The 24839-nt window shown below is 36.6% G+C and overlaps 1 protein-coding gene and 1 long non-coding RNA gene across 2 annotated transcripts; both read right to left on the bottom strand.

Annotated features, from left to right (window-relative positions):
• Positions 1 to 1961: 1961 nt before the first annotated feature.
• LOC128016633 (uncharacterized) lies at positions 1962 to 12074 on the bottom strand. Its single transcript, XM_052601301.1, has 10 exons — positions 10845 to 12074; positions 9197 to 9240; positions 6952 to 7132; positions 6725 to 6830; positions 6550 to 6636; positions 6323 to 6472; positions 5765 to 6243; positions 4467 to 4666; positions 3280 to 3439; positions 1962 to 2550 (listed from the first exon to the last, which is right to left on the bottom strand). Exons 2-10 carry the CDS (start codon positions 9203 to 9205, stop codon positions 2399 to 2401), a joined length of 1524 nt encoding a protein of 507 aa, XP_052457261.1. The 5' UTR covers positions 9206 to 9240; positions 10845 to 12074; the 3' UTR covers positions 1962 to 2398.
• A 1029-nt stretch (positions 12075 to 13103) lies between these two features.
• On the bottom strand, positions 13104 to 15509 carry LOC128016647 (uncharacterized). Its single transcript, XR_008184232.1, has 5 exons — positions 15086 to 15509; positions 14401 to 14455; positions 14237 to 14276; positions 13760 to 13858; positions 13104 to 13338 (listed from the first exon to the last, which is right to left on the bottom strand). It is a non-coding gene; the product is annotated as an uncharacterized LOC128016647 (long non-coding RNA).
• Between the last annotated feature and the right edge of the window lie 9330 nt (positions 15510 to 24839).

Here is a 24839-nt window from a genome sequence, read left to right on the forward strand (position 1 = left end):
CAAGACTGCAGGATGAGACGTTAAATCGAGGTCCTGACTCTCTGTGGTCATTAAAAATCTCAGGATGTCTTTCGAAAAGAGTAGAGGTGTGACCTCGGCATCCTGGCTAAATTCGCCCATTGGCTTCCGACCATCATGGCCTCCTAACAATCCCCATATCTGCTGATTGGCTTCATCACGCAGTCTCCTCTCCACCAGTAAGCTGGTGTGTGGTGGGCGTTCTGGCGAACTATGGCTGCCGTCGCATCATCCAGGTGGATGCTGCACACTGGTGGTGGATGAGGAGATACCCCCTGACTATGTGAGCGCTTTGAGTGCCTAGAAAAGCACTATATAAATGTAATGAATTATTATTATTATTATTATTAAGACTCAAACCCACAACTTCCTAAATGGAATGTCAGCACCCAGTGTCAACTCTTTAACACCGCCCCCCCCCCCCCCAAACTAAAAAAAAAACAAAAAAACAATCTTTATCCATTTGAAAGGTAAATGTGTCTAGGTATGCTTAACAGACACCTTTGAAAAAATTGTGTTATTAAAATCCAGAATCTGAGTGTGGCTTCTTTTGAGAAACTTCACAATCATAAATGATTTTTTAATTTTGACTACTTTCCTCCGCTATCCAATTTTTATATATATATCATAGTTTTTAATCACGTTTCTATTAGTACTATTTTTATTTCCTTCAAAGTTGATGTGGAAAGGTCACTATTATACTTTTTTATTTATTGTTTTACTAGATAAAACCCATACCTAATTTTAACTGAGACCAATTAATGGATGTGTATCTATACTTACATTGATGCCCAATTAATAGATTCAGAATAATCGCTTTTTTAATGTAGGGATTTAAAGTTTATTCAAAACCAAACATATGATTTTGTCTCTTTTGTGTAATATCACATTTGTTCAGAAGTGAGAGAAACTGCATTTTCTGTTTGTAGCAGTATTAAAACCTCAGGTAACATGCATTTGATTCAGCCACTGCAATGAACACCAGTAACTAAGGCATTAGTTTTGATAACAATAATAAAACGTTTTTCTTCTCTCTCCTGCAGCATCCTCTATAGCCTGGGGCCCGTTTCACCATAATAAAAGAACTAATGAGTAAATCAAACACAGGTGTGCGAAATTACAATTAGGAGCCAAAGTAAAACTATGTCATAGGTAAACAGGTAAACAGATAAACTGAAAACACAATGAAAACAGGACAAAAGCTAAACATAACCCTAAAATTACTAACTCCTTTCCGGAAGATGTGTCCCGCATCTTAACAATACCATCGGGGACAGAGGGCAGGGCCCAATGGAGGACCAGGGAGCTCCAGAAGCCATGGCAAAGCAGGCAGTTCAGGTTGCCATGGTTGAGCTGGGGACTCACGAGTCCATGGTGGATCAGGGGACTCGGGAGGTGGATCCCCACATAGCAAATTTTCTCTGGCCCAGCTCCGGCCCACACAACCAGCTTTTGCTTGGCCCACATACCGCAATGAATGACGGTCCTAGTGTGGACCAGGTCTGGATTCCAGATAAAAGCCATACATGGGCCATAACTGGACCAAGTCTCAGCCAAGTTAATTACCCATAACTGGCCCAGAACTGGGCCAGATCGAAATATAACATTGGAATCAAAACATAACCTTAAGTAAACCATATCAACACCAGTCTTTAACCAGAAAGCCCAAAACTGAGCCACAGCTGAGCATGATCCAATTTTTCTGTGGCCCAGCTCTGTCCCACAAGACTTGGCCCACATACCGCAATGAATGACGGTCCTAGTGTGGACCAGGTCTGGATTCCAAACAAAGGCCATACATGGGCCATAACTGGACCAAGTCTCGGCCAAGTTAATTACCCATAACTCCAATACTCTGGACTAGATTCCACGTCAGCCTCAACACCACCATAACCAAGCCACTTACACACCCCTCCCAGATAAATAGTCACATCAAGACAGTATTCTGAACAAATATTTAATTGTGTTAAACATCAAAGCATTGGCATCTGTTTTTTCATCATGACATTTTTCCGTTGTACAAACTCCTCTCTAAAATGACACTCCTCTGTCAGTTCAGCTAAAAATAAATAAAAACAAAAATAAAACAAGTGCTGTTTTTTTGGTTTATGATGTTTCACTTTAAGTGGTACTTGATCATCAAGTTTCATTGCTTTGCTTAATGCTTGAACATCCATGTTTCTGGTCACGAATAAGATTCACTAAACATATAACACTAGAACATGTTTCATCAACAAGTTTCACTTCACAAAACACTTTTTATGTCCACGTTTATGGCTAGGAACAAGTAGTACTCTTCAAATGACTCTGAAACAGTCATTCTGTCACTGAACAATTTGAACTCTCGACAGAGCTTTTGAACATCCAAGCCTGAATCCTGTTAACCAGTCATATTGTCCTTAAGCACTTTGCTCTTCATCCTTTCTTTCCGTCCACCATCTCTGTCTGGGGCCAGATACAGCCATCTTTTAACGGTGGAATCAATGTCTTTCTCTGTGGCATCGGATGTTAGACGGTTACGTCTCACAGCCGCTGAAAAACACAAGCACACATGATTTAGAATTAACGTATGCATCTTCAGGTAATGTGGATATTGAATCAAATGCAATATTACAACAAAACCTGAACCCAGATTTAAATTCAAATTCTGACTTGTCTACTTCAGGTGAAAGATCATTCAATATCATGTTTATTTATATATATATATAGATATTTGAACTCTGTGAACAGTGAACGCACAGACACAAACTCGCCAGTTCTGTAACTTACTCAGAGAATACATGGTGATCATAATACTTTTGAAATACTCAACAACTCAATACTGTTTATTACTTATTGTCAACTTAATTTAAAGGTTGGCAATGTCAAAATTCAACATATTACAGTATACGGATCATAAGTAGGGTTGCGTATTGCTTGAAATTTTCCGGTTCTGATTATGGTTCCATTTAAATGAACTATTATAAAGTGCTGCTACCAGACCCGGAGATCGGCTGAATGGATTTGAAAACGTTAAAACTCAACTTTTTAACTCTAGGGAAGTTTATTAGCCTATTTTCAAAAATTAGCCTATTTTCAAAAAAAGTGGAGTGTTCCTTTAAGGATGGGTGCAGGGACAGATGAGCAAATGGTCTTTCTCCCAAATCTTCCTGTCAGATTAGAAAGTTTATTGTTTTGTTGGATGTCATGCGTGTTGCGAGGAATTGATTTCATAAGGAAATAGTTTCTCTCCTTACATATTGGGAATAAATGGCAACTTACCAATCACAACATCTCGTATCTGTAGGCGTAGGAAGCTAATCTTTCCATTCAATCCTCTCATGTTAACTTTCCTCGCCAAGGAGTTGGTAAACAGACCATGCATGATTCTCCAAACAGACTCCTGCACGTCCGCCCCACCTTTAAGAGCCAGAGTGTTTACCTGAAATCATTTATGTAATTAGTTTTAAGCAGTGGTTTAATATTTTAGAATTTCAATCACTAAATACAAAGATTATTATAGTTGAAATTGGTCCAAAAATTCTCTTAAAAAAAAAAAAAATATTGTGTGCTCACGAGAAACTGTCTAGGTGCTCACACATTACAATTTATGGCTAATCTAGTGTAAACCATTTCCCTTTGTGCGTCACTGCCATTTTACTGTGGGAAAAAGGAGAGCAGAGATGCAAATTAATTAAGGAAGATGGCTCTCATTAAGGCCCTGTAAGAATGGATTAGTTTTTTGTTCGTTCAGTGTCAAAAAGAAGTTTGAAATTATCAGCAGTATCCACCTTATTTTTCACCTTGTGCTGAAAACTTTGAACCATTATAATCAGTTCAGATGTCATTATCACAACAAAAACATGTTGCATATATATATATATATATATATATATATATATATATATATATATAGTCTTACACAATGGAAAGCAGTTTTACAGTATTAAAAAAGAAAAATTGTGTCAGTGTTTAATTTCATCAGAAGTACAAGTCTAAAGCCCTCAAAAGCATATTTATCTAGCAGATGTGTCAGTCTGACCATTGGGCTGAACAAAAGATGAGCATCGCTATAGATGACTTCTGTTATGTAATGGGGAAGCTCATGAGTCAGCCAATGCTAAACAACTGGCAGCTAGGTTCAGGCTACATATCCAATAAAATCCAAATCTTCACGTTTCACTGTACCAATGTTTTCTTTTCTTTTTTTCTTTTATGAACCATTAACCCTATACATTTTTATAAACATGCAGAACAATGCAAACGGATCCGCTGTGTGCCCCATACAACATCTAGTCATAGTTTTTACAAACAATATGATTACAACAGTGTGATCAGAACATCCAGTGTTCATTATTGTGTGGGCTTTCATGGCTTTGCTTAAAGCTAATGAGAGAAAAAGAAACTTATTTAGAAAATGAAAGCCAGCCAACTAGGATTTAATGTTATTAAAAGAAATGCTCACATACCAATTGCTTATGGAGGTCAGGAGTACTCCGCAGATTGCCCTCCATGCTCTGTAGAGAAGTGAGATCTTTGAGAGGCAACAAATTTCGATCTAGGCCTATCTCTGTCTCCTGACTTGATTGCATACACTGGAGGGTCTTCATGATAATTCGCATTTGGTCCATAAGCATCTCCTGTTTTGTTAATATATTACGAAGAAGAACTAAGAGGAAAAAAGAGAAAGACAGGCAGATTAGGTTTTTTTGTTGTCCAAATTTTACTTGCCAGACACCTATAGAAAACATAAAATGTCTACATTTAAACAAAATTTTAATTCAGAAACCTATAAATTGCAATTATATACCAAAACACTATTGGTGTTGTCATTATTTAATAAGCAACATTACACATGCATTCATATTTGACACAGCAAGCAAGGGAGCACTAAATAGCTATCAATTTTATAGAGGAAGTGTTTTGTGCAGATGACTGTGAGCATGCACAGATCAGGGATGGGCATTTTTGGCAATTTCAATCATCGATAGGTTTCAAAATAGATTAATCGAGTACTCAGGGGGAGGGGCTTGTGCAGGGGAGGGACAATGCCGTAATGGAGATAATAAAAATCTGTTAAGAAAATGAATGTTAATATAAAAATATGACATGCAAACATGTCTATCAAAGATGAACACATGATTATAACAGTTAGATTATGATTATGATAACATTGACTTTAACATTACAACTTGTATCTGTACAAAAGGATGCATATGCCAGTGAACTAAGTTATGCACTAGCGAAAGAGAGTGAGAGACGCAACAGAGAGAGAGAGAGCAATATGACTGGCTCAAATAACTCAATCATTGTCGGGCAGTACACTAGAAAATGAAACTAAACATGTAATATTCAGTGCATTCAGCATGTTAATAAATGTTAATATGCCAATGCATCATATTAGATTAATTAGATGTAGCCAACCCAGACATCACTATGTGAATTCGAAACCATGCATTTCTCTCTTCTCATGTCTATACTTTGAACCTCATGCTGTTGCAAGCTAAACAATAAGAGCTCATGGTGCCACCCAAAGTGTTGCTGTAACTAATCAGAATTTTTTCCCACGATCATCGTTTTCATGATTGATCATTGCTGTCACAGCCGAGTACTCGAGTACTCGATCACTGTTGCACATCTCTAGCACAGATTGCGGAAAATCACTGGCAATGTGAATTAAGCAAAATCAGACAATCTTGAGGCTAATCCCATGACACACTATCAGTGCATTCCCTGTGTGAAAAGGGCTAAACACTAATATACTCACAAATTTGGTGACTGGATGTTTGCTCGATGTCCATGGTCTGGTGTGGCTGAGGGAGCGTTGAAGGTTCGGAGTGCTTTTTTTTATGGATCTCTTTACTTTTATGGGCTGGTCTTCTGACCTCAACGTTGGCTTGGCTTAAAAGGGTCTCAGTGCTTGATTTACTTAATGTACAACTCTCGGAGAGAAAATTCAAGCCCGATGATAACATAGCAATGCTGGTCTGCTGACTTGAGTGGATCTCAGGAGTGCTGTGGCAATCTGCATACAAGTCAGGACTGTAGCAACTTGGGAGAAGATTGGGACTCTTTTGGCCATGTGGACGAAGGTGAGGACTGCTTTGGCCATGTAGGCTAACATCAAGACTGCTATGATCGCGTGAATGAAGGTCAGTTCTGCCTTGGCCACTAAGGTGGAGGTTGTCTACTGCAGGAGAAATCTGTTCCCTAGAGATCACTGGAGCATTAGGTAAGGCATACCTCCTGCAAAGTACAAAACATCTTAGTCCTTTAACAGCTGGGATAAAATGCACTGTAATTTAAAATGGCTGATGTTTCTTACTTTTTTTTGGACTTTGTTGCTTTAATTCCTTCCATCTCATCATTGCGGAGGGCAAGAGTACTGTGGAAGATCTTAGGGCAGTTTGGCTTTCCTGGGTCTAATTTGTTGGCATGTCTAGCAATTTTCGGAGCATCAGGTATAGAATACCTTCTGCTTAAAAGTACATAAATGTCATTTATCTGCTGTGATAAAATACATTATCATTATAAAAAGCAGAAGCTTCCTACCCTTTTCTTGATTTTGGTTCTTTCAGGTGCTCTTCCATCGCATTATCATCGTCGTCGTCTTCTCCAGGGAAAAGAATGTTCTTGGGTCTAACATCACATTTATCAATTTCAAGATAGGCTTTTATTTGTAAATGTGGTGCAAAACATTAAACAAACAAACCAAAACCAAACCTACATTCTTTTTCTTTGAAATGTAATTGGTGAGTCTCCTCCATCGGTCTGATCAATGTCTGTGTGATCAACAGCAAGTGGTAGTTTGCGTCTAGCTTCCTTGTAGTCATCTGGAAAAACAGCATCACAAAAATTAATTTACAAAGTAAAACTGTGATTTTAACTATTATTTATTACTTTTAACTTTTTATAACTATTCAATTTGAAGAAAGTGGTGGCAAAACAACTCACGTGACGTGAAAATAATTCTGGCCTTATGGGGCTTCCAGTCATCTCCAGGACTCTCCTGTGATTTCACAGCTTTTGTTATATCTATCTTATTTGGAGGCCACATGCACTCTCCATTTTTAATCCAGACTGAAGGCACAACTTCAACCTCATTTGTCTTGTCAAAGACAACAATGTGAAACATCTAAAGAGACAAGAATGATATTCCTTAGCCAACTATTATACACAAGCATCTTCAGAGTTATTTCTCTTGATGCAGGAGTGGAACAACAACAAATTTGTTTCGGAATGGCAATCTCACATACTTCTGCAGCTTCTTTCCTGTCATGAAACACTTGACATTTGTGGAGAGGTTGGAAGCCACATAAATTCCCAACTCTTTTGAATCAATAGGATATTTAAAGAAGTGTTCCACCTGTTTATATTCTTTGCCCACAAGGTATACTGCACCTTTATCCTCAACAATGTTTTGGACTAAAACCAACTTATTGTCAATTCTGACACAAGAATCTCTCTCATTGAGCTTCACAACTACATCATCAATCGCGAGAACTTTAAATTGATGAGCTTGTTGCGAGAAGCACTCTGGTACTGGCCCATCCGTATGTTCTTTATCCAATTTTTGAATTGCCTCTTCTACATCACAACTGTAGTTGCTATTTTCTATCTCTGACAATCTACGCATCACCTGAGTCAAAGGATTGCATGGCCCTCGTACCAGTTTTTTGAGTTTTCCTAAGAAATGTTCAAAGGGAAATCCTGATATTAGATCTAGATTGCCATGGATTTTGACATCTTCACTGAGGTGCACCAGCCCATGAATATTATAAACCAAAAACTCTTCACCATAAAGCTGGCCAAAGTGTTCAACAAATGAACGCAACAGAGTATTTGCAAAGTCATTCATCTCCATACAAAATTCTGGACTTGCCAAAATGTACACAGCTACAGACAAAAGCATGAAGTTGTCATAGATTTGAGTCTGTAAAACACCATTCAGCACAACTGGACCAGTGTATAACAAAAATTGGCGTAGCTCTGTTGCTTTCCACCTACATCGATCTGCCAGTGCCCGAGGCCTTCGAGCAAACTCACTTGGAATGTAACTTCTCAGTGCAAGAAGTCTATCTGACACCATGGAAGCTTGAATGGATGATATGCGACAGTGCAAGGGACCGATGGTGCTGATCCACAAGTCTAAAAGACGCCGCATTACACCCAGACAAACCAAGTGCATGTAATCGTGAGGGAAACAAGTGACCATGTCAATGCCAATGTCTGTAAGAGGTGAGTGCTGAATGTGGTGTTCTTCATCAGTTGCTTGCCTAAAACTCTCATCAGTTCTGCGCTTTGCATTCACCTCAGGAAATGTCATTCGATTTGATTTCCAGACACCTGTTTGATGACACTTGTCACATCCATGATATGCAGTGTGTGACTTCACACCTCTGATGAAGGCTCGGGCAGGGGTATCGCACATAACTGAAACAACATTCAAAAAGAATGTTTTCTGCTTGAACAGAAACCCATCCCTCAACATTTTTAGCTCGTGAACCATATCATGAAGATAATCAGCCAAAGAATTTGGCTTTGAAGTACCACAAAAAAGTCCGATCAACACTGGTGCCTTAGTGTGACCTTGCAGCAAACCAAGAATCGGCCAAAACTGTGTACTAGTACTCTTGAAGAGTGGTAGTCCATCAAAATTCAACTGTAGCTTGAAGACATGTTTGTCTGCCACAGTATGCCAAACGCTATCAAGGATTTTCCTAAATGAATTCAGAATTCCACAATAATGAAACACACCACCAGCTATACTCCTAATGTTGTATCTTGTTTTTGTTTTCAGCAACGTTCTTCCATCCTTAGGCAGAGAGGAATGATGGACTTTGAGAATGGTAAGAAGTGCTGACAAAGCAATTAATGAAATTCCAAATTCAATTGCCCAATCTACTAGTGAACACTGCAAATCTCTCTGACTACAAGGATCTTGAAGATCAGACTGGTCCTCAACAGAAACTGCAGCCTCTTCATGTACTTCCTTATCCTCAACATCTGCTTCAATATTCTGATGGTCACTTCCTTCATCACTAATTTCCATGTCTGATTCCCCCGAAGCATCAACACAAACACTTAACTCAAAATCATCCTCCACCTCCCCCTCCCTATGTTCCACATCGTCAATCAATTCACTGACTAGTTTTAGTGCCCTTCTTCTGGAATTGCTCCTATCATTGTACTTCCATACCTTATCCATACTGTGACTTTACAGAATCCTTTTTGTTCTTCCTCCTAAAAATAAAAAATACATATTATTTTGTTTTTAATAGACTATAATGAAATACCAGAAAAAGATACGTTTTTTTCAGCCTCTGCTTGCATTCTGAAAAAAAAATTCACAATACAGTAACAATACAGTTGCAATCGCGAAAGCAAACTAGCTTTAACAATGAAATGATTAGCAGTTTGATGATTAACTAAAACCACTAATTAAAAACAATTAATCATCATTAAAACTCAATACATAGATTGTATTGAGGATGCAGTATACTGAATATTTTTGATGCCTAATTACAAATTTTTTAGTACATTTAAAAAACATATTATTACTTATTATATTCAAAGTGAAGTAGAATAAAAGTACAATACCCCTTTTTCGAGCATTTACTCAATTTCAACATGACAAATTCTAAAATATTGGTTGAACAATTTTATTTTTATTTTAACATTTAATATACAGTATGGGCCAAAAGTTTGGACACATTACTATTTTTAATGTTTTTGAAAGAAGTTTCTTCTGCTCATCAAGCTTGCATTTATTTGATCAGAAATACAGAAAATAAATGTAATATTGTGATATATTATTACAATTTAAAAATAATTGGTTTTCAATTTATTATACTTTAAATTATTACTTATTTCTCTGATGCAAAGCTGAATATTCAGGATCATTACTCGAGTCTATCAGATGATCCTTTAGAAATCATTCTAATATGATGATTCATTATCAAAGTTGGGAACAGTTCTGCTGCTTAATATTTTTCCAGAACATGTGATACTTTTTTAGGATACTTTAATGATTAAAAAGTAAAATAACATAAAAATAAAAAAAGAAGCAAATGTTTTCAAAATATAAATCTTTTGTAACAACAATATACACTACTGGTCAGTAATTTGGGGTCAGTAATTTTTTTCTTTCTATTTTTGAAATAAATAAATATCTTATTCAGCAAGGATGTGTTAAATTGCTAAAACGTGATCGTAAAGAAGATTTTTATTTTTATAAATGCAGTTATTTTTAACCTTTTATTCAGCAAATATATTAGGCAGCAGAACTGTTCCCAACACCCAACACATAATATGATTTTTAAAAGATCATGTGATAGACTTGAGTAATAATCCTGAAAATTCAGCTTTGCATCACATAAATAAATGATAATTTAAAGTATAATAAATTGAAAACCAATAAGTTTAAATTGTAATAATATATTAAAATATTAAATATATATTTAAAAAAATTCTGTATTTTTTAATCAAATAAATGCAGGATTGATGAGCAGAAAAAACTTCTTTCAAAAACATTAAAAACAGCAATCTTTCCAAACTCTTGGCCCGTACTATATAGTTTTACAGAAATTTGTTCCAACCACAAATATCATAACATGCAACCCTAACTTGCATCATCTGCCAAAGATGATTACATTTAAGTGACATAAGACAATGACTGACTTTTTGGACATGTTAGTTTATTGTATTTAAAACTGCGTTTAAACAATTGGCGTGCAAATTATAATTAGAACAGTTTCGATAGCATGTTCACACATCAATTAATTAAAGCTTTACTAAAGTCCTTTTATGTACTTAATTAAACTTTAATGATACAAGTTTTCACTTACCAACTCTGCTGGCTTTCCCCGCAAAGACAGTAAAACAAAATGGACACAGCGGTTCCCGTTTTTTTCCCCGAAATCCCGGTTCAGTGCTTGACCGTTTCTGAAGTCTGTGCAAGACTGAAGCGCCCGCCCACTTTTTCGACCTACTGGTTCCGGGAGTATTTTCATTCACTTTTCCTCTTTGGAGATTTGTTGCTTTAAAGCGTTATAAACCATGAATCATAACAACCAGCTAAAACTTGAATCACAACGTGTACAATATTCGATCCGAAATAAAAAATATTTGAACATTTGTAAAAAATACAAAAGTACGAGACTATGTGTGTTAAAGCCAACTGGGTAAAAAAACTACAATCCCATGAAGCACTGCATTTGATAATTGCGCCTTTCGGCCAATTTCGCTCTGATAGGTCAGCTTCGCATTTCCGGGATTTTGAAATCCTGATTGGCGCAAATTGGGCTAACTGACACTAATCCACTGATTCATGCGGAAGCTGTGTTTCTAGAAATATTTGTCATAAATGGCAACACGTTTCTATCATTTCTCAAATATATTTAATCTCTCCAATCACATATATCTTCAATTTGTGATCATCTTAATTAACCAACTGGTAACGGAAATTATCATAGAGTAACTTTGAATATTATAATACAATATAATATTGAATGCAGGATTTAATCATATATCTCATAGAAATTACAGTGGAAAAATTTTAAATTATGAAAAGTCCACTGGTGTACAGGACATGGCATAAAAAAAATGTGGTCTAAGTAGTTATTTAGCAATGTGCAGGAACTGAAATCAAACAATTACAGTTTTATCAAAAATATAAAATTTGAATCAAAAATATTTGAAATGGATTTTAAATGTGGGTCAAGATCGGCTATACTTATGTGGCCCACATATCTATATTTGACATCTGGCCCATGTCTTGGGTGCCGTTTTTAACCCAGTGCCATCTCTACCAAACCCGGGCCATGTTTGGCCCACATGCTGTATGCCAGTTCCGGATAGATGCCAGCTGTGCCAGACGCATGCCAAATCTGGTCCAAATTTGTTTACTGAGTAGTACATAAAGTCAAATAAAATTTCCTGAAACCTAATCATGTATTGTTTAATTGGATAGGGCTACATCAAACTGTAAACTGAATGAGAATATGAAAGCAGTGAATGCAAAACATTGTTTTAAGTCAGTCATATATAATATCAGGATACTATTCTACAATATAAGGTATAATATCATACATCATATAATCGCCTGTCATGAGGCATCAATATAATTTTACATATAAACACACATAATTAAATACGCAACATGAGCTTGTGTTATGCATTTTAAAAATATATTTTCAAAATATATTTTAATATATTTTACAGTGTTTCACATATTTGTGAATATATTACCTTTCTGTATGAGAAAACATTGGGATTTTACTCAAAAATATTTGAAAAGGATTTTAAATGTGGCTCAGGATCGGCCATACATATATGGCCCACATATCTATATTTGACATTTGGGCCAAATACTCCATTTGACATCTGGCCCATGTCTTGGGTGCCATCTTAAATCCAGTGCCATCTCTGCCAAACCCGGGCCATGTTTGGCCCACGTTCTGTATGCCAGTGCCGGATGAATGCCAGCTGCGCCAGACACATGCCAAATCTGGGCCAAATTTGTTTGCTGACTGGGTCCTCTGTGGCCTTAGCTGGCTTGGCCATGGGTATATGCACTGTAAAAAGTAATACCTAGATCAAACTTATAAAAAGTGAGGCAAGTGGCTGCATTGGATGTTTTAAGTTGAGTCAACTTGCAGCCTTTTTCAAGTATAATAAACTCTGTAAAATTACTTAATTCAAACACAACAAAATCAAGTTGAGTTAACTAATAAGTGCTACATTAGTCAGTTAGATAAACCTAATTTTCTTGGTATATGTAACGTATTTATGTGTTGCTACAAGTAACCTGTACTCATTTTAGTTAGGTTTTATGAACCTTATGGTCATAGTAAATTTAACCTAATCAAATGAGAATAAACATTTTAATTAAGTCCTGGCTATTACCTCAGAAAATACATCTAAATGTCTATATTCTAAGCAGTACAGTAAATCACTTTACATAAACAGACTTTGTCAATAACAATTACAAATTCAACTGAAGAAGAAAAAGATGGGAAGACAGATTAAAGACAATAACATTTATTCAATGTCAACTAGTGTCACTTTTAACAGTGTCTACAAAACATACAAAAGTGTGCATAGGGTCCAATCCCACAAAGAGCCTGTGATATATCTCAGAAGTATACACCAGATTTGAGTGATATTAGAGGTTGTGGGCATAGACAAGTCCAAACAGGAGGTTTTCTACAGGTTTGGCACACCTCTGACCATGGGCTGTCCTTCTACTGTGATAATCCCAATCGTGTTTGGCTGATGGCGCATGTATATTTTCAGTGGGGAACTGCCAAGCTCAGCGTACACCTCTGTTTCATCATGACTCTATTGGGGAGACAAAAAAGAATCAAGAGTTTGGTCAGACAAACAGGTATTGAGATGAATATAGCAGACTGGTAGAAGACAGATACGACACAAAGTCAAAGTTGTACTTTTTAGTTGCTTAAGGTGATGGATACTAGATGGATACTTTGACTAGAGCAAGTGACCAGAGTGAAGTCAACCATGACAATGTCATAGAGTGTTGGTACTATACTATCATGATCTACTGTAGCATGAGTGTTGTCTTTTCTGGTTCAAAGGATACATTACAATAAAACAATGCAATTTTCCTTGCCTGTACCTTATTGGTCATCACATTACTGTATTAAATATATTTCAAGAACAAAGTAATTACCCCATATCATCACAATAGTAATAACATACAGACAGAAATTAGATAAGTAGCTTTAAGCCCAGTACATACATGGTGGACACTGATGAGGTCTTCCTTTCCCTCCCATATGTACTCAATCAGGCATCTCAGTACCACTTCTCTCCTTTTCTCCACATATCCAGACGGATCCTGTCAACAAGTAAAATCTGATCAAAATTCACTGCCTGATGACAGTATCACAAATTAGAGAACCTCTGTATTTCAACCATGCAATTGATGTAAAAGGTTGTACTATACATACACCACTACCACTGTACTGTACAAGATCTCACACTATCACCAGCATCTCACAAAATTGAGATTTAACTGACCATGTAGGCTGTATTTATCAATATGAATCAAGCTTCTAGGTGATCATATCTGCCTTCTATTGGTGGTTGGTACATAAAACCTAATTCAGAAATGTAATTGTATGAAGCCAACACTATTGTTTGCAATTTTACCTATGTTTTACTTACCTGGGAATAATTATAGCTTTAACTGTATTTATTCTGAAGTTTTTCTTACCTGTATCTGAAGACCCCAGGTAACAAAAACGCTTGGTTACCTAAAGACCAGAAAAAATATGCATGTTAGAATAAGTTTAAAAACCAGTGGTAAATGTAAAATATTTAAGTAACAGGTTAAAAATAGTTTTATGGTTTTGAGCCAGTGCTATCAAATGCACTTACAACTCTGCTGCTGATAACACGAGGACCCCACGACAGCTGCATGCCCCACCGGAGACTGTGTTATTAAGATGAAATAAGTCAAGTCACCTTTATTTACAGTACACAGCACTTTGAAATATAAAATATATATATATATATATATATATAAAGTCTTCTTTGTTGCCTTTTTCTCCATCACACTTTAGAAAACATTATATATCACTTGAAAACATAAAATCTCAAAATTCATCCTTTGAAACCCATTTTAAATTCATCTACCATGAAAATTGTACATCAAAATCATGTTACAATGTTTTCAGTTGTGAATTATAGGTTTGGATCATGCACTTTCAAGTCTATGTTCAAAAATGTGAATGGCAGTTAACAGGGTCAGTTAACGCTAACTGACGATTAAAAGTGATATTATTGGTAAAATTAAAGCCAAAGTAGTCTTAAAACATAATAGGCATTACTAAAGCACTTGTTTAATTTCATATTAACAACACGGTCTTAACCGCTGTTGTCTTCTGATCGTTGCATACAAGACTTCACTGCTTAGCACTGTGTAGCCAACTTAGCTTGCCATGTGTGCAGGATAGCTAGCTATACAGTACAATTTGCAAACCTTACTTTAGCTTCCTAGTTGAGTGAACGATTTTGCATGACTTTACATCACCAATAAATTGCCAAAACTTGCACATCTTACCGTGTTAATCAGTCTGTGAAATTTAGATCCGCTGCAGCTTTCAAACAGTTGAAGTGCCGAGAAAGCATCTGCCTTGGAAAGTCCCCGCCAGTGAAAAAGGGATAAATCCAACTTAATTTTTATGTGTTTTTTATTTCAAATATTTAAGTTTGATGAACACACATGCCACATCGACAGCTGCTCAAATAAATTGTGTATGTCAACTCACTTTTATAACATTTCTTGTACACAACAAACTCATACAAAAAGCTACCCAAATAAATTGCTATTGTTTTACTTAAAATATATTGTTATGTAAAAAGTGATATATTTTAAGTAAAGAGGAAGTATATTTATACTTTTTAGTATAAAACAAATAAAATAAACTAGATTACAACTATTTAAAATATATAAAACCTACTGTGTGGGTGTAGCACTTTTTACAGTGTGGACCCCCTCCAAATTTTCTTGAGGAAAATAAGGAATCCTGGGTTGCACTCTGGAGGAGCGGGCACTTGAGGGCGCTCTGGAGGAGCAGGAGAGTTCTGGGGCTTGGGCCAACACTGGAGCAAGTTCTGGGGCAGGGATGAGAGATGTGAACAGTCCTCCTCCTCCTCCTCCTCCTCCTCCCTTGGTTATATTTGAATTGGGTGGCCAGTGGACTTGAGAGAGCCACAAACAGTGGGCTTGACAGCAGCGTAGCTGGTGGGCTTGACTCTCGAACAGCCAGTGGGCCTGACTTGGGAACAGCCAGCTGACTCGACGAAGGTACATGCAGAGAGCTTGCGGATGATGTAGCCGCGGGTTCTGAACTGAGGATGGGATTGGTTCAGGGGGCTGGAACGGGAAAAAAGATATCAGTGCTGACCGGACAGATGTTAGAGCAGGGTCTGCAACCTTTTCCCCCAGGTCAGCACTGTTAGAAACCCACCTCTGTGCTCGGGAAAGCACAGGAGGATAGGTATGGTCTGATCCAATAGCCAGGCATGTGGAGGATCTCAACATCGGGTGAGCTGGTGTGGCCCAATGGTTTTCAGAAGGGAATGGATGAGAATTGTTTATCTCTATCAAACAGAAGTCAAAAATAGGCATAAGTCAACAAATAGTGTTCTCGTCCAGTCCCAACTGAAAACAGACACATAAATAGGCATCAGGCCAGCTCACTTCATGGCTAAGCCTGATTAATTCCTCCATCCAGAGGGCAACCACCCTGTCGTGGGCAGCACAACCAGTCCTCAGCCCAGTCCATCTTGTTTTTAGGTCCGTTCTTCTGTTACGGGTTGGTGAAACGAATGAACGATCACAATGAAGCTCCATGGAAAGTCTTTTAACAAGGTAACTCAAGCATTCACAAAAACTAACATAACATAAATGAGAGAGGACCCCGACTAAGGAACTGAGATTATTTATAGGGGCGCAAACAAAATACCTAATGAGTTAAATAATCAAACACAGGTGTATGAAATTACTTAAAGTTAGGTGCCAAAGTAAAACTAGGTCACGGGGAACAGATAAACTGAAAACACAATGAAAACACATCAAAAACTAAACATAAGCCTAACAGTAACTCATTGATGGGAAAGCTTGATAGTCTTGTATTTTATTATGTTTTACATGAAATTTGGATACATGCACTTCACAAGTTCTACATTTATTGACTTAGCAGGCACTTTTAACCAGTGTGAATAATCTGTGCTATTTCATACAGCATGCTAAAGATATTCAGTCATGTCTGGATATACAACTTGGGTTTGCATTTTTTATTATTTATTTATTTTTTAATTTTTTATAGGAGTTTCTTATGCTCACCAAGATGACATTTATTTGAAACATAGTAAACATTTTAATATAGTGGAACATTATAAAAAAAAAAAAAAAAAAAAAAAAAAAAAAAAAAGATTTCACTTTTTATATTTTAAAATGTAATTTATTCCTATGATGGCAAAGCTAAATTTTCAGCTGGAATTACTCCAACCTGTCACATGATTGTTATGAAATCATTGTTATATGCTGATTGGGTGCTCAAGATACTTTTTTTTACTTATTATCCATGTTTAAAACAGTTGTGCTGTTTAATAATTTGTGGGAACCATGGTGCATTTTTTTTTAAATTCATTTTTGATGAATGAAAGTTCAAAAGAGTGGCATTTTTCTTGTGAAACAGAAAACCTTTGAAACAATAATTTCTTCAATGTCACTTTTGATCAAGTTTAATGCATCATTGCTGAATAAAAAATATTTTCTATTTGTTTGGTGAAGAAAAACAAAGAAAATAAAACATTACTATATAGTGAAATTTCATCTGTAACTTAATTTATGCCCAAATCACAGCTGTTTTATTATAATGTATATTTGAAGGAGCCCATAAAGTGCAATGACTGAAGTTTTACCGCAATGACTGATTAACAGAAAAGAAGATGGTCTTTCACTGTTTTCTGGAATGCATCAGAACATGTTATCTTTTACACTACATATGCAACACCCAGATGTCATTTTAGTGATTGCGGGATCCATTTACGCCTGCATTGACCCCATGTATTAAAAGAGATCTAATATCTCTAGTCTATTCACTTTTCATTCAGACTCTGTGTCACTCTCCCCCATCACACCACATGGTGATTCAGTTTCAACCTAATTTGTATGTATCAAACTCACACCACATCTGAATTTTTTTGCAAAACCACATTCAACCCATATAGATCATATCAAAAAGATTATTCAAATATGCCCACACTACATCACACTACATCATGGCCATCTATTCAGCCACTTTATTTCTAATGGGACAAAACTGAGGCAGTATGTGAATTGGAAGATGGACTAAATAATTGATGTTGTGGTGCCTTGGTATTCCTCCGAGCACTTCAGGGGTGAGCCACCTCCCACACAAATGGGAAGGCTGTCAGGAGTAATTGGAGGAATCGCGACAACGTCGAGTCAAGTGTTCACCAGTCCTGAGGTGAAGAATGTGACACTGCAAGTTGCAGAACTCAAAAGCACAGATTTTTTTTCTCTCCCTCTTCTTCAATTTCTCTTGTGCACTCTTCCTTATTGTTTCTTTTCCAAGCATAAATCCCTTTCAGAGCCAGTTTTGCCTAAGAATACTACAATTTGGCTGATGGAGCAGTTGAATTCATGGCCATCAGGGGAATTCATAGGGCAATCATTCAATGAATTTTGTGCTTTGCATGACAAAACCTCTCTTGTTTTGAGTTGTTTTTAAGTTGCTGTAGATTTACTAAGAGAATACATCTCTTTTATTGGTTTTGAAATGTTTTGATCTTTCCAGCACTCTTACCGCAGCTCTTTATTGTTTCTTGTGCATGCGGCTGTTCACATTTTGACAACATTTATCTAAGGAAAAGACCTTAATGACCCCAAATCTCTCACATCCACATCACAATCTCCAGGAGTCTTTGCTGTGAGCTCAACTCATCCAACCCCCACATCCACCACCTCTGCTTCAGAGAAGGTGATGTTTTCAGAGTCCTCTGGTGGTTGTCAGTTCTGGTTGGGCCACTGAGCAGACAGCTCAGTGCTCACCCAGAGCCCATATCTGTAGACTGGAGGCCTTTTGGCCAGGTTGAGAAGAGCAAGAGGAGGTGGCAGGTCAGAAACCACGGCTCAACATGTCAGCAGAAGAAAAATAGGGCCCCTGACAGGGTGAGGCAGATATCTATATTTTGTTGTTTTAACTATACCCAAACCATTTTAAAAGAAAAGTACAAATTGGTCATAGAAGCACAGGCCATCTTCAACCAAAAGCAGAGCAGTTTGACTGCTCTGGGGCCTAGATCATCAGTTTAAGTCAGCTTCAGCGGGTCATGAGAGATATAATGGCAGACGTTCATCCAGATCCAGATCATCTCGAGGGTCAGAGGCTGCTGAAATGAGCAGCTACACCCACCCACAAGGGAGCAGATTCTGTAATTCTTCCTTATCAAATGACCCACACTACATTTGTTTGAAAATTTCACTCTACATGTAATTAGATTGCTTTCTACCTTGAAATCTCTCTATTGCATTAACCAAATTTAGGTTTCAGAAGTGGCCATTCAACTAAGACTGCATTACTGTCAGTCACTGAAGCCTTGTGGAATACAAAAAGGTGATTACAAATAATCAGTTCTCATTCTGCTGGACCTATCTGCCACTTTTGCCACTATGAATCATCAGGTCCTGCTGTCTACACTCTCATCACAGGAAAACAGGATTCCACTTTGCTGGTTTGAATCCTATCTCACAGGTAGTTCTTTCAGGCTTGCATGGGGAGGGGAGGTACCCAAAGCACAGCACTTCCTCTTCTCCATATACACTAAATCACTGGGACCCATCACACAGGTACATGGCTTTTGATGACGAAAACAAGAACATCAGCTTTAGCTCAACCTCGCAAAGACCAAGCTTCTCTTATTTCTCCCTCTTACTCTACAACATGATTTCACAATCCAGCTAGTTCATCAACAATTACCCCATCAGGTTCAGTCAGAAATTTTTGTGTAATCTTTGATGACTAGCTGACTTTCGGAGACAACATTGCAAATCCACTCGATCATGCAGATTTGCATTGCACTATATCAGAAAGATCAGGCCTTTCTTAACGGAGTATGCTGCATAACTTCTTGTCCTGGCCCTTGACATTTCTAGGCTGGACTACTGCAATGCTACTCTAGCTGGACTTCCATCATTTGCAATCAAACATCTTCACATAATTTAGAATGCAGCAGCAAGTCTGGCTGACGTTAATCTACCTCGTCAGATTGTTTATTATCGATCTGTCTATCTGAAATATGCAGGATCTATTATATAGTCATACCATTTCCCAAATACTTGAGAAATATGCTCCTGTTAAAACTTGACTGGTTCCATCTGCACGTTTCACCTTGGTTCACTCCGGATCTTTGAGCAATGAAAGCTATGGGACAATGCTTGGAAAGACTGTACAGGAAAACAGGACTCATTGTGCACTCATTGGCTTTGAAAAAAAACATTTTCTTAATTATTGTACAGCCCTAAATGCTGCAAAATCCTCATATGCCTCTTCTACTATTAAGTATTCCATGTGCAGGACCAAATCTCTGTTTGTTATGGACAACAAACTCAATAACCCCCCCCCCCCCCAAAAAAAATGCAGTTGTATCTGATCAAATGCTCATTATTATTCTTTAGCTTGGGTTAAACTAATTAATTTTACTTGGTTGGAACAGCAGCTACTCTAATTATGTCTCTATTTGTTTCTCTGTTTTGCCATGTGATTTACCTATAATCCTGTAGTTGAGCATCTGCCGTTGTTCCAGCAGAATTAAAAATTGCTGCGTTAATATAACGCTCTTGACCATCTGGACATGGACAATTATAGACCAACTTCAAATTTACCATTCTTGAGTAAAATTCTTGAAAAAGTTGTGTCTGCACAATTGAGATCTGACATGCTAATGGCCTTTTTGAACCTTTTCAGTCAGGATTTCGTTCATTACATAGCAAAGAAACTGCTCTTCTTCATGTGATTAATGGCATTCTTCTGTCCATAGATTCTGGGTTCATAAACATCTTGATTCTTCTTGATCTAAGCTCTGGTTTTGACACGGTCTGTTATGAAATACTCATCTCTAACCTTTCTGATATCAGTATCACTGGTTTATCTCTTTCCTGATTAATTTCCTACATCAGCGATAGAAAATATTATATCACCATACAATGTTTTTTTTGGAAAAAGGAAAAGGTGCTAAATAAATACAACTTCTTCTTCTTTTCAAATCTTACAAATCTACATCTCCCCCAGAAGCCTAAGATATACAAGTGAGCGACTTTTGCGGTACCATCACAGAGAGGCACAAAATCACTTAACAGAAAATTTTCATTCACCATTCTTGGCTGGTGCAATGATCTTCCCATCCCTCTCCAGAATGCTGAATACCTGTAAGTTTTGAAACAATGGCTTGAAACTAATCTCTTTTGTCAACATTTGATTGCATCCTAGAAAAAAAAAAAAAAAAAAAAAAGACAAATTATATATTATCTTTCCTTATTCCTTCCCTGACTAGCTTCTGAACAATGTCTGAAACTTTGAATTATGAGCTCTACCTGGTTTAACTTGCCTCTTTATGATGAATCACTTATCACTTATTGTACTCCCCAATCGTAAGTTGTTTTGGCTGAAAGTATCTGCTAAATTAGTAAATGTAAATACATGTAATTGTATATGAAGGTTTTTTGTGCAGGTTTTTGTGCTCTTTTTTTTAAATAAATTATATTTTTATGCAGTAATGGCACATTAAATTGAGCAATAGTATCGGTCAAGACATTTAACGTATCTTTAGATAGATTTCTATTTCAAATAAATACTATATCTTTTGAACGTTCATCCAAAAATGTTTTCAACATTGATTATAAAAAGAAATGTTTGTAGATCACCAAATCAACATATTAAAATAATTCCTGAAGGATCATATGAAACTGGCAGTTTACCAACCCCAAACTTTTGAATGGTTGTTTTATATATGTAATTAAATAAATAAATAGACATATCAAATAATTTACTTATTCTCATCTGTTTTCATGCCATGTCACTTAAAGAGCCAGTAAGATGAAATTTCTAAGCTTCCTATCACTGTTTATAAGTCCTGTACAATAGGTTTAAATCCATCCAAGGTTAAAAAACATTGTCATTTTGTCAAAATATAATTTTAAAATGACCTCAATTCTCAGAGATCCCCAAACGGTTCACGCGAAGCTGTTCAAAAGATTCAGTTTCCTTAAACCCCACCTTTCAGTAGCATACTGTGTTCTGATTGGTCAACTAACATAGTCAGTTTTGATTGGTTGTTCCGCACACGACTTCATGGTAAACAATGCGTTAGCATCTTTTTGGGGTGAATTATGTCTTATTCCTCTCATCGCGAAGCAAACAGTAAAATAAAAAACTTGAACAGTCTCGCTGCTTTTTCTTCTGTGTGTGCGTATTCAAGCCGCGTGCTTCAGTTTGAATCTAAATAGCGCGTTCAGCGCGGGGGCGTGGTCATATTAGATATAATGAAGGGAGACGTGAAAAACGGACATTGCGTTGTTTTCATATATTACTTTATCACAGAATATCCATTAGCAGCAATTGTTACACTTCATTTTAATGACATGTTTGTAAATGAAGATCAGCACAGACAAAGGCTGCAGACAGCACACATACTGATAAGACGCTCGGGAGAAAACAAACACATAACTTCATAATCATACTTCGCGTTGTGATTCGGAGATGCTTGTTGGTCTAAATAAAGTTGGTAATGAACCCTCTTTTATGGCCAAACGCTTTGAAAATCCCGCCTTGTACTCACCGAGATTAGAAAAGCAGTCATCAGTGAAATGTTGTGAACACAACAAGGATTTGTTGTACTGCTCTGTTATTGTGGTAAAAATGAATTTTAGCCATTGGTTCTTCTGTTCTTCATTCTATGGCAGTGAAAATAAAACAAACTTGCCTTTACAATCTCCTCGACACGATGCTATCACACAAACCAGAGCGTCTGTGTGGGGGGTGGGGCAGGTCAGAGTTCCGTTCCTCCCAAGACGGTAGGCGGAGATTATTATGCAAAGTGTTCCTAGTGACGCACATAGAGATGGGCAAAAGATTTGAAATCTATAACGACTTGTTTCAGCGATTCAGAGTCGACTCCTTGCTTTAGAAGCCAATAACTTTATAAATCGTCTACTTTTTGGTTTAATTACTTTGCACATTGTTTACACTGATGGACAACTACATCATACACTGTAATGCAGGTATTTTTTGATTTCCCATCTGTGTGGCTCTTTAACATGATTAAATATTGAATTAAAGCAATCTGCTTTGAATATTTACAAAGCCTTAATATCTCAGCATGTTCACTTTTAAAACAAATATTATCATCATCATCCTCATCATCATCATCATCATCAATGCAATTTACATTTAACAGATTAAATCCTGAAAAGAGTGACACATCTGTGTTCAAATTAAGGCTGCACCACTGCTTAAATAGAATTAAAAGTAAATTAAATATGATTATTTTGCTGATTGTTTCCAATGGCTGTCACTTGTATTTATTTTCTTATTGTTTATTTTAATTATAACATTTTCATTGCTTCTCGGTCAGATTTCATTATTTATTTATTTAATTTCCTAAACTATTTGTTTCTCTTACATATAGTAATGAAAATAATTACCTTGGATGCATGGGTAAAAAGAGACAATTCAAAGGAATATTCAAATATGGATACAGATTCATGATAAAAGTCAATTCATTTCTGATCTATGCAAATCACTTGGTTCCCTCATTAATAATAAGGAATGTGGTATTTTTCACTCTTATGGAGAGAAACTTGACAACAAATTTGTCATCACTTAAACATAACAATTAAAAGAAAACCCATACAGAGTATCTTTATGGGCAAGATAACAGTGTGTTTGGAAGGGTCAACTCTAGAGCAAACTGCTAAATTATTTGATTCGACTCCTTAAAACAATAGTGCTCTAACTGAAATGGTGAAACTTGAGAACTTTTTTTTATATAAATAGGCTCTATTTTTATCCAAATATCTCCTCCAAATTAATGAATAGAACATTTGAATGTATTATTTTCAACACTTTGAAGATCCCTGCACTCCTCCTAAGCAATTTATAATGCTGAAACCAGCTCTTTTGCTGTTATCTGTGTTATTTTTTTATTTATTTTTTTATTATTAAATAAAAAAGCTGTTATCCTGCAGCAAGAACATTAATGCCTCCAATTTTATGTCAGAAAAAGAACTGGATTGAAAATAAATTTGACTGGGGCCTATTTGGCTTTTGACCAGCCCCGCTCTCGATGTTATCAGTGACTGAGAGAGAGGGAGGTCATAGTGGCAGAAAGCAAAATTATTGTTTTTTCTTTTTAGTGGAAGTCTTTATAAAATGAGAGAGGAATTTCAAAGGTCTCCCTAATTGCAAGTTAGTGTGATGTGATTTATTTGGCTTTGATTATGGAATGAAGGATTATTGCAGGGACTCAGGAAGCACAATGGGCATGTGATTCTTACTGCTGCATTGAACAAGCAGTTTATAACGTGTGTCATTATTATTTACAAAAATTGCTGAAGGGAATAAATGATCAAATAAGAACGCGAATACAGTATGTGCCATAAAATCCTCTAATGTGATGGTGATATTTTCAGCTGGAATATATTTCTTCTTAACATCATGGGTTAATTTCACGGCTCAAAGCAATGATTTGCATTAGTAGAAGCATCATAAACACACAAAAACGATTTATTAAATATAGATTGAACAAATTAACTACATGGTGAATTAGCTTTTAAGTTGAGATGTAACAAAATAGCGACAGATTATTTCTTCTCTATTGAGAGTAAACATTATTTTTATAAAGCAAAAAATTTAGGAAGTATACGGTATTTACAGTAAATATTATTTTGCTGGAGACTGTAGTAAATGGTCACTAAATGGGCATGGTCATGAAGATTAAATGATTGGAAAAGTTTGGTGTACGTCACTAGTGAGAAGTTTTAACACTAAACAATTCCATGGATGAATTATTGACAATACGATCAATAACATGCATCTGGGCTAAACAACTTTGTAAGGATAAATCCTTTTCATGCTGACTTTGAGTAATAAATATCAGGAGTCTGAGGCAGTTTCAGGAAGATTTTGGCAGATGCTGTTGAACTGCTGCTGTATTGAGTGTTTTTTTGGCCATAAATCTCACCTTGTCTTTGACTGGCTGCATTGCGGCTGCACTGGGGTTCCCAT

This window comes from Carassius gibelio, chromosome A7 (genome assembly GCF_023724105.1).
Source record: "Carassius gibelio isolate Cgi1373 ecotype wild population from Czech Republic chromosome A7, carGib1.2-hapl.c, whole genome shotgun sequence".
In the NCBI taxonomy this organism is placed as follows: Eukaryota; Metazoa; Chordata; class Actinopteri; order Cypriniformes; family Cyprinidae; genus Carassius; species Carassius gibelio.